At 44.2% G+C, this 14,171-nt stretch overlaps 1 protein-coding gene across 1 annotated transcript in view; it reads right to left on the bottom strand.

Annotated features, from left to right (window-relative positions):
- Nucleotides 1-14,171, bottom strand: part of PRKAA2 (protein kinase AMP-activated catalytic subunit alpha 2) — a 67,877-nt gene that overhangs the window by 19,659 nt on the left and 34,047 nt on the right. The window contains 2 exon segments of the mRNA XM_030206429.1: nt 204-428; nt 11,647-11,734. Of these exon segments, the coding sequence (XP_030062289.1) occupies nt 204-428; nt 11,647-11,734 (313 nt within the window).

Raw genomic sequence — 14,171 nt, 5'->3', positions numbered from 1 at the left:
GGGGGCGGGCCTTTCAACCCCCTCTTCCTATAATAGCCCGTTTTTACGGGCTCAAAGGCTAGTTATAATAGATAATATACTTCTATATCCATGTAGTATTGTGTGATGGCTCTCTTGCTGAACAACTACTCAGTATTAGATGTGGGGTGGGGGGGGGGGGGGGGGCGAGATGTAATCTATGCTGCACTGCTACTTAATGTTACCTTATGTCCTTGATGGTAGCTCGCTTGAGTGGATCAACTTGCAGCATGTGCATGAGAAGAGTGGCAACTGACCGGTTGAGGTACTCTGGTATATAAAACACTCCTCCACGAATCTTCTTAAACAGGGTGGGAACATGTTCATCGTCGAATGGGAGAGTGCCACACAGGAGAGCATAAAGTATCACACCACAGCTCCAAATATCAACCTCTGGACCTGCATACAGCCTAGAAAAGAGATGAACGAGCAATTCATTGCTTTCCCAAAAGACAATTCAGGACAGCGACATAGCCAGATGGCAAATTTTAGGTGAACAATGGCAATTATGGTTGGGCGCATCGCATTTCCTCTTCATCGCTGCTTCCTGCCCTCTTTGCTCTCGTCTCGCCCCCAACTTAAAAATTACAGGATTGATAGTCAAAGCGATTTAACCGGCCAGAAATGGCCACTAAATGGTTAAATCGTTTGTTCGGAGCTATCTGCTAATTTTCAGAGGCACTTACGCGGTTAGTGCCAAACTCAAAACTGGCTAGTTTGGGGACATTCTGGGGGTGGAGTCAGCACTTGGCTGGTTAAGTGCTGATATTCAGAATTTAAGCAGCCAAGTTAACCGCATAAACAGGACCACATAAAAGTCAGTCCTATCTTTATGTGGTAACCCATAGCCAGTTAAGTGCTGAATATTGACTTAATCAGCCATCTATTAGCCGGCTCTGTAAAAACCGGATTTTCAATGCCGAAGCTAGACATGGCCTGGCTCTGCATATCCAGGAATACCACTAGCAGCGGACAGCAAAATGCTCACTGCCACCAGCTGAATATTTGCACTTAGTTATTTAATGCAGCTGGTGTTGCCTTATTGACCCATTTGATAAAACCCGGAAGCAGGTCATTGGACTGAAACGCCGATTATGTGTGTTGTGGGAGTTCGGTGTGTTGTACCATTTTTGTGGTGAAGACATATACAACAGCAGCTAAGTGGTCACTTTCTTTTTCATAATGATTTTTATATAGATGTCACTGAAGCTTTCCCTGAACATGGTATTGACAAATGTGAGAGAGTAGCATAGTAACATAGTAAATTACGGTAGATAAAGACCTGAATGGTCCATCCAGTCTGCCCAACAAGATAAACTCATTTTTCATGGCATCTGATACTTTACCAGAGTTTGATTTGTCCTTGTCATTCTCAGGGCACAGACCATAGAAGCCTGCCCAGCACTGTTCTTGTACTAAGTTCTAAAGTTAACATCGAAACCCCTTAAAAGTTACACTCCAGCCCAACCCTATCTATTCAGTTGCGATCAGGGTGTAGACCGTAGAAGTCTGCCCAGCACTGGTTTTGATTCCCAATTACCGGTGTTGCCACCCAATCTCTGCTAAGATTCCGTAGATCCATTCCTTCTAAACAGGATTCCTTTGTGTTTATCCCACCCATGTTTGAATTCCATTATCGTTTTTATCTCCACCACCTCCTGCGGGAGGGCATTCCACCCTTTCCATGAAAAAAATACTTCCTACATTACTCCTGAGTCTGCCCCCCTTCAACCTCAATTCATGTCCTCTAGTTCTACCACCTTCCCGTCTCTGGAAAAGGTTTGTTTGCAGATTAATACTTTTCAATAAAATTGTTTTTTTAAGTTAATAAAAGCAAGGGACATAGGTCAGTTTGGGCAAATTATTGAGCATGTGATTTAGGCTGCGGCCTTGAAATAGCTGGCGCTATAAGAGGTCAAATCGCCTTTTTGAAGATAATATCCGATGCCCTCCCGCCCTTTGTCCTCTATTTGCCCATTTGAGTTTCTTTGAAGTTTTTCATATAAATGTTTTTTACCACCTTTTCAAAGCTCTTTTTCTTTTTGATTTTGATATTAGGAGTATGTGGTTCTTATCCCCTATGTTTTTCTTGGTTAACTATTTTGGATTCTGCCTAGTACTTGTGGCCTTGATTGGCCACCGTTGGAAGCATGATACTGGGCTAAATGGACCGTTGGTCTGACCTAATATGGCTATTCTTACATTCTTATGCTGATTGCTGAGGTTGTCTCAGGGTCATATGATAGGGTATGGATGTCTTCAGCCAACAGGGCTTGGGGATCCTTGTCAGCTATACCAATGGACTGCTACCGCTTGGTGGGCCTGAGCCACAGGGCCGTGCTGACCCGGTAAGCGAGGTAAGCATGGCAGGGGGGCGCTTCCCTCTGGGGGGCGCCGCCGCACCATGCTCACCTTGCTCGCCCTCCCTTTTCTTTTTTTTTCTTTTTAAATTTACCTCCGTAGTGGCGGTTCCGGCAGCGCAGCGTCAGGGAAGGAGGCGGTGCTCCCGACGTCTCTAGCCTTCCCTTCGCTGTGTCAAGGATGACGTCAGAAGAAGGCGGAACACAGCGAAGGGAAGGCTAGACGTCGGGAGCGCCGCCTCCTTCCCTGACGCTGCCGGAACCGCCACGGAGGCAAATTTAAAAAGAAAAAAAAAAGAAAAGGGATGTTAGGGGGGAGAGAAGAGGGTGGGCAGCCGCAGTTGAACAATGGGAGCGGGAGGGCAGGGAGAAACGACTACTACTACTTAGCATGGATGCGAAGGGGGGGGGGGGAGAAGAGGGCGGGCCAGGCTGGGACATGGGAGAGAGAGGAGCATGGATGCGAGGGGGGGGGGGGGGGTCATGGAAGGGAGAGAGGGGAATTGCTGGAAAAGGATGAATGGAGGGGGCAGGGGACAGAGGAGCATGGATGGGCATGGATTGGGAGGGCAGGGCTCAGGGAGAGAGGGGAATTGCTGGAAAGGGATGAATGGAGGGGGCAGGGGACAGAGGAGCATGGATGGGCATGGATTGGGAGGGCAGGGCTCAGGGAGAGAGGGGAATTGCTGGATAGGGATGAATGGAGGGGACAGATGGGCATGGATGGATATGGATTGCAGGGCAGGGCTCAGGGAGAGAGGGAATTGCTGGATAGGGATGAATGAAGGGGACAGATGGGCATGGATGGATATGGATTGCAGGGCAGGGCTCACGGAGAGAGGGGAATTGCTGGATAGGGATGAATGGAGGGGGCAGGTGACAGAGGAGCATGGATGGGCATGGATTGGGAGGGCAGGCTCAGGGAGAGAGGAGAAATTGCTGGACATAGAGGGGAGGGAAGAGAGATGAAGGAGATGAAATGAGGGAAAAGGAAGAAAGGAGAAAAACTGCACATGGATGAAGAAAATAGGCATAAGCTGAGGACCAGAAATGAAGAAGAAAGGAGGAAAGGAAAGGAAGCCCTGGAAACGGAGTTAAGAGGACAGATAGCAGCAGAATCAGATACTGGGCCAGCATGATCAGAAAAAGAAAGTCACCAGACAACAAAGGTAGAAAAAAAATCATTTTATTTTCATTTTAGTGTTTGGAATATGTCCACTTTGAGAATTTACATCTGCTATCTTATTTTGCAATGTATAGCAATTTCTTTCTAAGAATATTGCTGACAATTCCTGTCAGTGTGGCAAGTGGTGAGCGATCATTTTCACGGGGGGGGGGGGGGGGGGGGGGGGCCCACCGCCGCCAACTGATAGTCTGCAGGGGGGGGGCGTCAACTGATAGGCTGTAGGGGGGCGCCAGAGACCCTAGGCACGGCCCTGCTGAGCCAAAAGTTAAAAGGCCCAGGCCCTCCCAAGCCGACCCATGTCTACACTTCTGGTTCATTACTGGGTTTTCTGCTACGCAATTAAACCAGTAGGTAGGTATATGCCAGTCTTTTCACTATATTTATTTCCTAGGGACTCTGAAATGTCCAGAACTGTCAATCACCATTTCGTAATGACCTACAACACAATGTAGAGCAATTCTCTGCTATGGCCAAGTGTTCACTAGGGACTAGAGCCTAATCACATCAAGTTAAGTTTCATGTGTGACCTTAGAACTGCAGATCTTTAACCGAGTGAACTGTTTAGATAAGTGGGTTCTGGGATACAGTCTGCAGTTTAATCAAGTTAAAATAATGATTGGTAGGAGATCAGATTACATGTACTGGAGTTGTTTCTTTACTAGTCTATATCAAATTATCTTGGAGCTACAATGGAATGGTCTACCTGAATGTTATGAAAGGAAAGGATTAGCTCTATAGTTCTCATTATAGCTCTACAATTGCATTACTGCCTTTAAATAATGCATCGTACAACGATCCATAATCTTTACAACAACAACTCATGTTAGCGTTGACACTATACTCTGACAAATGATGGATCTCTGTGGCAATCCCAGACACTTCCTTTGAAGCAAACACAAATGAACTTTTGCATAGTACAGGTTGAAAGCACTGACGACTGGCTTTGCTGCCTTGAAAAAAAAAACTAAAAATGCCTGTAACTGTTTGATGTACTGTTTTGTATTGTTTATCTTAATTTAACGTTTTGTAAATTGTTTTAATGCAATTGTTTGAGAACTGGTGACATAATCAGTAATCAATAAATTGGCCTTCAATGTAGTGGAGGAGTGGCCTAGTGGTTAGGGTGGTGGACTTTGGTCCTGGGGAACTGAGGAACTGAGTTTGATTCCCACTTCAGGCACAGGCAGCTCCTTGTGACTCTGGGCAAGTCACTTAACCCTCCATTGCCCCAGGTAAGCCGCATTGAGCCTGCCATGAGTGGGAAAGCGCGGGGTACAAATGTAACAAAAATAAATATATACTATTGGAGATTCTACATGGAATGTTGCTACTATTGGAGATTCTACATGGAGTGTTGCTATTCCACTAGCAACATTCCATGTAGAAGGCTGCGCAGGCTTCTGTTTCTGTGAGTCTGACGTCCTGCACGTGCAGGACGTCAGACTCACAGAAGCAGAAGCCTGCGCGGCCACATTGGTGATCTGCAAGGGCCGACTTCTAGTGGAATAGCAACATTCCATGTAGAATCTCAAACAGTAGCAACAGTGGAGGAGTGGTCCAGTGGTTAGGGTGGTGGACTTTGGTCCTGAGGAACTGAGTTCGATTCCCACTTCAGGCACAGGCAGCTCCTTGTGACTCTGGGCAAGTCACTTAACCCTCCATTGCCCCATGTAAGCCGCATTGAGCCTGCCATGAGTGGGAAAGCACGGGGTACAAATGTAATTTAAAAAAAAAATTATATTCAGGCATGATAATTTTGCACAGACAGAATGAAAGGGTATAGTTCTGGAAAGCTAGTCACAAACTATTGCAGGAGTCCAATTTAAAGGTAGCATCTGTACTGGCCTTGTGGTTCAGAGCAGAAAGGTCTGGACTCAACCTCCGAGTCGGACTTTTCTCCTCTTGGCTAAACTGGGGTCAGGGCTGCTGCGGAGACAATGGTCACAGTACCAGCACTGGGGGAGGGGATCATGGTCATCAATTTAGGGGTCAGGATACAGGGTTTTGCCAAGCATCTTGCTTCATGGTTCCTGGCCTCAAGACCCTTGCTACAATGAGCAGATCAGGAGATAGAAAGGTAGGTGTTTTAAAACTACTACTACTACTACTTATCATTTCTAAAGCGCTACTAGACGTACGCAGCGCTGTACACTTGAACATGAACAGACAGTCCCTGCTCGACAGAGCTTACAATCTAATTAGGACAGACAAACAAGAGATAAGGGAATATTAAAGTGAGGATGATAAGATAAGGGTTCTGAACAAGTGAATAAGGGTTAGGAGTTAAAAGCAGCATCAAAAAGGTGGGCTTTTAGCTTAGATTTGAAGATGGCCAGAGATGGAGCTTGACGTACCGGCTCAGAAAGTCTATTCCAGGCATATGGTGCAGCAAAATAAAAGGAACGGAGTCTGGAGTTAGCGGTGGAGGAGAAGGGTGCAGATAAGAGAGATTTAACCAGTGAACGGAGGTCCCGTGGAGGAATGTAGGGAGAGATGAGAGTGGAGAGGTACTGAGGAGCTACAGAGTGAATGCACTTATAGCTCAATAAGAGGAGTTTGAACTGTATGCGGAAACGGATAGGAAGCCAGTGAAGTGACTTGAGAAGAGGGCTAATATGAGCATAACGACACTGGCGGAATATTAGTCGTGCAGCAGAATTTTGAACAGATTGAAGAGGAGAGAGATGGCTAAGTGGGAGACCTGTGAGAAGTAAGTTGCAATAGTCTAAGCGAGAGCTGATAAGAATGTGGATGAGGGTTCTGGTAGTGTGCTCAGAAAGGAAAGGGCAAATTTTGGTGATATTATAGAGAAAGAAACGACAAATTTTCAGGTAATTGTGACAAATGTCCAGGTACTTGTGAATGAAGACTTGTGGTGCCAAAATCCTAGTACTGGTTCCAACTGAGCTGGAGAGAAAAAGAGAAACTACCAAGCTAAAAAAAAAAAAAAGAATTAATAATAATAAGGTACCACCTACAAGTTGCTTATTCACCTTTACCTCTCATACCTACGTGGCTGAACCCAGCAAGCACAACACTTAAACTTTTATGCAGAATTTGACCTGAGGAAATGTCAGAATGAACCAATACATGATAAGCGCAATTTACCGTATTTTTCGGACTATAAGACGCACCTAGGTTTTAGAGGAGGGAAACAGGAAAAAAATTTTTTCCTTTTTCCCTCCTCTAAAACCTAGGTGCTCCGGTGCGTCTTGTCCGAGTTCGGGATCGCCCTCCCCTACTCACATCAGCGATGTTCCCTGGTGGTCTAGCGACGTCAGGGGGGGAGGGAACATCGCTGATGTGAGTAGGGGAGGGCGATTCGGGGGGGAGGGCGATTCGGGGGGGAGGGCGATCCGGAATCGCTACCTTCGGACTATAAGACGCACCCCCCATTTTCCTCCCAAATTTTGGGGGAAAAAAGTGCGTCTTATAGTCCGAAAAATACGCTCTGGTACTAATGGTGATTAAATTTGCATTCATACTTATTCTCATCCTGTGACACCCCCCTCTCCATTTCCATTTCAGGCTTTATATCTAGCATGGCAACTCAATGCCAAAGTAAAATTTGGATCCGACCTTAGTGAAAAATGACGTCGCTTCTCCAAATGTGATATAATACCTCGTTTAATCACTGCGTGCTGCCACTGTCAGTGCAGCTAACATGGGAACAAGTTTATACATGAGAAACATTAAGATAAGGTGAAATGAAACCTCTACACTAATTGAGGTGACTCCAGGCCGGGAAAAAGACGAAGCCAGGGTGAGTTATGAAACCTGAAACCGTTCATTTTTCAGGTTCAGACCTAATCATTGCCATCACAGGACCGTGAATATTCTACTTCACCTCAGTCTCTCCACCTTTACCTTCAGTTGAACCTATCTTATGTCTGGCTTTATGCTTATCTTTCCTATCATAATACTGTAGTTCCTTTCTTTTGTGTCTTAGTCTGTAAACTGCTTGGTCCCGCTTGTCAGTTAAAGCAGTATAGTACATTTCGAATACATACATAAATAAATTAAATTACAGGGCAAAACATGCATACTGAGGCCCTTTTGAATGCGCTAATCTATAAGGAAGCATGTAATGCTCTAGCGCGTAACTGTAAGGGGGGTGTAAATGTGGGTGGAGACTAGGCAGGACATAGGCGTGTCACCTACTTACGCACCTTCTAGAATACTATAAGCAGCATGCATTGCATGGAGCACTTAGGTGTGCCATAGATCTAAACGTAGGCACGTATAGGATTTCAATCTTAAGGATAGGCTAAATTTAAGACCTGTAAAATCTCCTCCCATTCTGAGGAAAAGCTAAAGCAGATAGGGGTCTTTAGCTTGGAGAAAAGACGGCTGAGGGGAGATATGATAGAGGTCTATAAAACAATGAGTGGAGTGGAACGAGTAGACGTGAATCGCTTGTTTACTCTTTCCAAAAATACTAGGACTAAGGGGCACGCAATGAAGCTACTAAGTAGTAAATTTAAAACAAATCAGAGAAAATATTTCTTCATTCAACGTGGAATTAAACACTGGAATTCGTTGCCAGAGAATGTAGTACAATCAGTTCGCTGAGCGGGGTTTAAAAAAGGTTTGGATAGCTTCCTAAAAGAAAAGTCCATAAGCTGTTATTAAAATGGACTTGGTGAAAATTCACTGCTTATTTCTAGGGTAAGCAGCATAAAATGTATTCTACTGTTTTGGGATCTGGCCAGGTACTTGTAACCTGGATTGGCCACTGTTGGAAACAGGATGCTGGGCTTGAGGGACCTTTGGTCTGTCCCTGTATGGCAATACTCATGTAGTTAAAAGTTTCAAGTTTATATAGGCTTACTATCCCACCCTTTGGAGTACCTTCAGGGTGGCTTACAATCTAAAATACAAGCAAAAAGAAACATACAGGCAAACAAAAATGAAATGGCAGACACGAATGTTAGGGTAGGGAGGAGAACTGCAATAAATGATAAGACAGAAAGGGGAAGGAAAGACCAAAAGGGAGGCTACAAGTATCTTCCAAGGTTGTTCCAGGTGAGTGTTGACTTATTTATATGCATCTTTGAACAGATGTGTTTTTAGATCAGTCTGTAATTGGAAGCGAACAGGTAATGAGTTCAAAGGCTTGCATCAATGCCAACTTCTGCGAGTATTCTATAATAGAACTTTGGCACCAATACTATTATAGAATTCAAGGTTTTATTTTACTTGATATACTGCACCACAAGAATATATACCCTACTTCTATATATGGCAATCAAAATGATGTGCACACATTTGGGTGCGCACCCAATTTGCATGTACAATTCATTGATAAATGAGCCAATTAGCACCAATAATTAGGCCCTAACTGGCACTGATTCAAATTTGTGCATGGATCTGTAGGTGCCGGGATCCACATGTAAATTTTATGCACATATCTGAAAAGGGGAGGGGCCCATCTACAAGTTGTTAGTGAGGCCCCACTTTGAATATAAAATAGTGGAAACACCCTTGATGTTAAACTCTCCATATCAGACAACCTGAAAATACTTGGAGTAATAATTGACAACCATTTATCATTCGAAAACCATGCTAAATCCGTTTCTAAGAAAATGTTCAACATGATGTGGATTTTGAAACAAGTAAAATCTTATCTCCCCTTGAACACCTTTCGAAACCTAGTGCAATCCTCAGTACTCACACAGACTACTGCAACCGTGTCTTCTCAGGAAGTAAGACCCTAATTTTGAAGAGGCTTCAGACTACCCAGAACACGGCAGCCAGACTCATCTTTGGCAAGTCAAGATTTGACAGCGCAACACCTCTTCGAGAGAAGCTTCACTCGCTTCCAGTCAGAGAAAGAATAAATTTTCAAGTCCTCACTATGATTCATAAGATCATATATGGTGAATCCCCTAACTACGTGAACAACCTCATCGACCTCCCAGCCACAAATAGACCATTGTCGTCTCGCACCCACCTTAATTTACACCTCCCAAATTGCAAGGGTGTCAAATATAAGACCTCCTATGCGTCCAGTTTCTCCTCCTTCGGCAGCCAGCTTTGGAACGCTCTGCCAAGATCCATCCGGAAAATCAATGACCATCTACCCTTCCGGAAAATGTTGAAGACCCACCTCTTTAAAAAAAACTTACCTGAATGACTGTAATTAAATTTTCAAACCAACTATTTCAACCTGATCCTGATGAATGTTATTCCTTTAGACTATATTTCACAATCTCCTTATGCACCTCCCTATCTTTCCTTACCATCCTTCCTACTCCTTAACCTTCCCTTTCTCTTTTCCCTTTTGTTATCCCATCTTTGCTTGCATTTATATCTAACTCACATTTTCTGAAACCTTACAACTACTCGTTTACTACAATCTGTAATATTCTACTCCAGACTCTGTAATTGTATTTACTATGTAAGCCGCATTGAGCCTGCAACATGTGGGAAAGCGCGGGGTACAAATGTAATAAATAAATAAATATTGTGTTCAGTTGTGGAGGATGTATCTTGCTAAGGATGTAAAAAGACTTGAAAAGGAGCAAAGAAAAGCTACAAAAATAGTATGGGATTTGGGTTGCAAGATGTACGAGGAGAGACTTACTGACCTGAACATGCATACGTTCAAATATTTGAAAGGTATTAATCCGCAAACAACCTTTTTCGGAAACAGGAAGCTGGTAGAACTAGAGGACATGAATTGAGGTTGAAGGTGGGCAGACTCAAGAATAATGTCAGTAAGTATTTTTTCAAGGAGAGGGTGGTAGACACTTGGAATGTCCTCCTGTGGGAGGTGGTGGGGATGAAAACAGTAACAGAATTCAAAAATGTGTGGGATAAATACAAAGGAATCCTGTTTAGAAGGAATGGATCCATAGAAAGTTAGCGGAGATTGCTGGGCAGACTTCTATAGTCTGTGCCCTGAAAATTGAATGGACAAATCAAGGACAGGTATACATATAAAGTATCACATACCATAGGATCCAACTTTTCAAAATGATTGGGGGTGCGGAAATTTTTTTTTTTTACAGGTGGCGCATACCCCCTCCCCCTCGTACCCCTCCCTCTCCCCATCCTCTGTCCCCCCCTTCCTCATCCCCCCTCCACCTCCCTCTGAGTTCCAGGCCCCCCTCCCTCTCTCCCTCCCGGTTCCAGGGTCCCCCCTTCCTCCCTCCCTCCAAGTTCCACAGGGTCCCCCTCCCTCCCTCCCTTCCTCCGAGTTCCAGGGTCCCCCTCCCTCCCTCCCTTCCTCTGACTTCCAGGGTCCCCCCTCCCTCCCTCCCAGTTCAACAGGATCCTTCCTCACTCCGAGTTCCACATGGCCCCCCTCCCTCCGAGTTCCAGGGTCGTCGTCTCTCCCTTCCTCCCTCTCTTCGAGTTCCAGGCCCCCTCCCTCTGAATTTTAAAAGTCATCGTGACTTACCTCGTCGGGGTTACAGCGGCCGGCAGCAGCAGTAAAAAGCGTGCAGGCTCGGCGCTGACTTCAGTTTTCCCTTCTCTCAGCTCTGGTCCTGCCCTTGCGGAAACAGGAAATGAAGGCGGGACCAGAGCTGAGAGAGAGAGAAGGGAAAACTGAAGCACCGAGCCTGCATGCTTTTTACCGCTGCTTCCGGCCGCTGTAACCCCGACGAGGTAAGTCAAGATTACTTTTAAAATTCGGAGGGAGGGAGCCTGGAACTTGAAAGGAGGGAGGGACGACGACCCTGGAACTTGGAGGGAGGGAGGGACGACGACCCTGGAACTCGGAGGGAGGGAACGAACTTCCGGTGGGTGAAATATTGGGGGTGCTCAAGCACCCAAGGAGTCGGCGCCTATGTCACATACAATGAGTTTATCTTGTTGGGCAGACTGGATGGACCGTACAGGTCTTTATCTGTCGTCATCTACTATGTTACTATGGATTAGGAATTGGTTAATTGGCAGAAAACAGAGGGTAGGATTAAAACGGACATTTCTGAAAATGGAAAATCAGCCATTTTCCAGCAGTGGTAAAAATGACCTTAGCGTGCGGGAAAGACCCACTAAGGGTGCACTAAGGCTGCTTTCTACTGCAGCTTTGTAAAAGGGTCCCTTATAGGATGACAATTTGGTAAACCTTACCTGCCCGAGATAACTTCAGGAGCAGCATAGTTGGGTGACCCACAGCTGGTTCGCAGAAATTCCCCATCTGACATCATATTTGATAACCCTGCAAGTGAGACCTGTAGTTATTAATTTCGACACTGATACTTTTACATTTCAAGGACAGAGAGAACAAAGGAGGTTCTGGTCCACAGGTACACATCCTAACACAGTATGCATGTGCTGAAAATACTTTACTCCTGACACAATAAGCTAATGGCATACAAACCGCTGCAGCGTTAAAGATGTGTGTGCAGACAGAAAAAAAAACAGCACACACCACCATGGTAATATGTCGCCAATCCCTGCATCTGGTGGAATTCTTTTTTCTTTTTCTTCTTTCCTTGCAGTGCATGAGCCAATCCCTATTTACAAATTGACAAGAGAAGGGGGGAAAAAAAGGGCTCTCTTCTCCTGGGACTATCTGACTGACCCTTAGTGTTGTGTCCCAAAATCCCACTAGAGATCAGTTGTTCTGGTTCAAAGAAGACATATTTATTGCTCAAGAACCAAATTAGGCATTTACATGGATATGCCAATATAATGTTGCTCCTAACGCCCTCGTCTCTTCCCTGAGAGCAAGAAACAGCTTCCTTCTGTCTTGCGTTGTTTTTGTCATATCAGGAAAAATCCATATTCTATAACCACAAAATGTTTTTAAAGAATTCTTAAAGTATAGCTTTATTACTGAATTTAAATCCTGTTCAAATACAAACGATACTATTAAAGTCTGCCTGACTCTGGAATTTGAGCACACAACTTACAAAAAACTGACCAAGAGCAGTTACACGCATTGGACTATATATGGCACCAAAAATATTTCCGCCTAGGTGCATTCTGTAAACAAACGCCTAAATCTAGGCACGGTTTACAGAATATGCTTAGCGGGGTTTACAGAATATGCTTCTCTAGCTGCGTGCATTTCCGACAAGTAAAATTTGGTGTAAATATCAGCGCCTAAATTAGATGTGGAGCAGGTGTATTCTATAACCCTGCAGACAGATTTTCAAAACGCCCAAAGCCCCCACTCCACGCCCATGGCTATTCCCCCCTTTTGGCAGTGCGCATTACAATTTACGCTCACCATTTTACAGAATATGCCTAGTAAGTTGTGTGCATAAATTCTAATTAATGCCAATTGGTGTCAATAATTGCCTGTTAAGTAGCAATTTTCGGTGCTGAATGACTTAAGTAATTAAATTGCATGCGCAAATCCAGAATATATGACCAGATTTGCACATGTAATTTCGGTCGCACTATACAGAATCCAAGTAGCCAATTAAGCACCAATTAAGGACAATTATAGCCTGTTATTGTTCCTTAACACCAATTATTGTCTCATTATTAAATTAAGTTACACATGCAACTTACCTTAGTCTATAACTTGCATGTGCAAATTTTAGTGCTAGTTGCGTATTTGGGTGCACAGCTTTATAGAATTAGGGGGCCAGTGTCTTGTAAAAGTCCTCACACTCTTGTACATTTTCTGCTTACTCAAAAGTACAACTCAAAATAAATTCAAGTAAGAGTCTGTTTCACGGATCTGCCTAACATATTTAACTCTTTTAATGTGACAGAACTCTGGAACTCCTTTCAAATGAATATTAGAGTTATATCGAATTCTGAGATTTTTAGGCAATCTGTGAAAACAGGTTTATTTTGGAAATTTTTATGTATCGACAGAGATTTACTGAGTACATGTTTTTTTAATTGTTTTTAGAGGGAGGTTTGTTTGTCTGAACTTTGAAAATGTTTGTAAAATTGATTGTGATGTTATCCGCCTTGAACTACTTTTTGTTAAGTGAAATGTAAGTGCTCAAATTAAATAAGAACATAAGAATAGCCATATTCGATCAGACCAATGGTCCATCTAGCCCAGTATCCTGTTTCTAACAGTGGCCAATACAGGTCACAAGTACCTGGAAGAAACCCAAATAGTAGCAATATTCCATGCTATCGATCCCAAGGCAAGCAGTGGCTTCCCCATGTCTAAATCAATAGCAGATTATGGACTTTTCCTTCAGGAAATTGTCCAAACCTTTTTTAAACCCAGATACGCTAACAGCTGTTACAACATCCTCCAGCAAAGAGTTCCAGAGCTTGACTATTCACTGAGTGAAAAAAATATCTCCTCCTATTTGTTTTAAAAGTATTTCCATGTAAATTATATTAAACTAGTAAAAAAGCCCCGTTTCTGATGCAAATGAAACGGGGGGCTAGCAAGGTTTTGTTCTGTGTGCATGTGGGAGTGTGTGTGTCCCTGCCCTCTCTCCCTTCCCCTGTGCTGTCTGTCCCCTCCCCCCTCGGAGTCGAGTCCTTCAGTGTTAAGTTTCCTGCTGTGCTGTGTTTGTGTTACAGAGATAGTGAGGGCTTCTGCCCTCTCTCCCCTCCCCCCTCTGAGTCCTTCACTGTTACAGAGAGAGCGATTTGATTTCCGTGCTTTGCTGTGTTTTCCTTCACTGTTTGTGTTACAGAGAGAGCGAGGGCGGGGCAGACACTCATGG

This window comes from Microcaecilia unicolor, chromosome 6 (assembly GCF_901765095.1).
Source record: "Microcaecilia unicolor chromosome 6, aMicUni1.1, whole genome shotgun sequence".
Classification (NCBI taxonomy): Eukaryota; Metazoa; Chordata; class Amphibia; order Gymnophiona; family Siphonopidae; genus Microcaecilia; species Microcaecilia unicolor.
The sequence above is the reverse complement of the archived record's forward strand: the minus strand, read 5'-3'. Positions and strand labels throughout refer to the sequence as shown.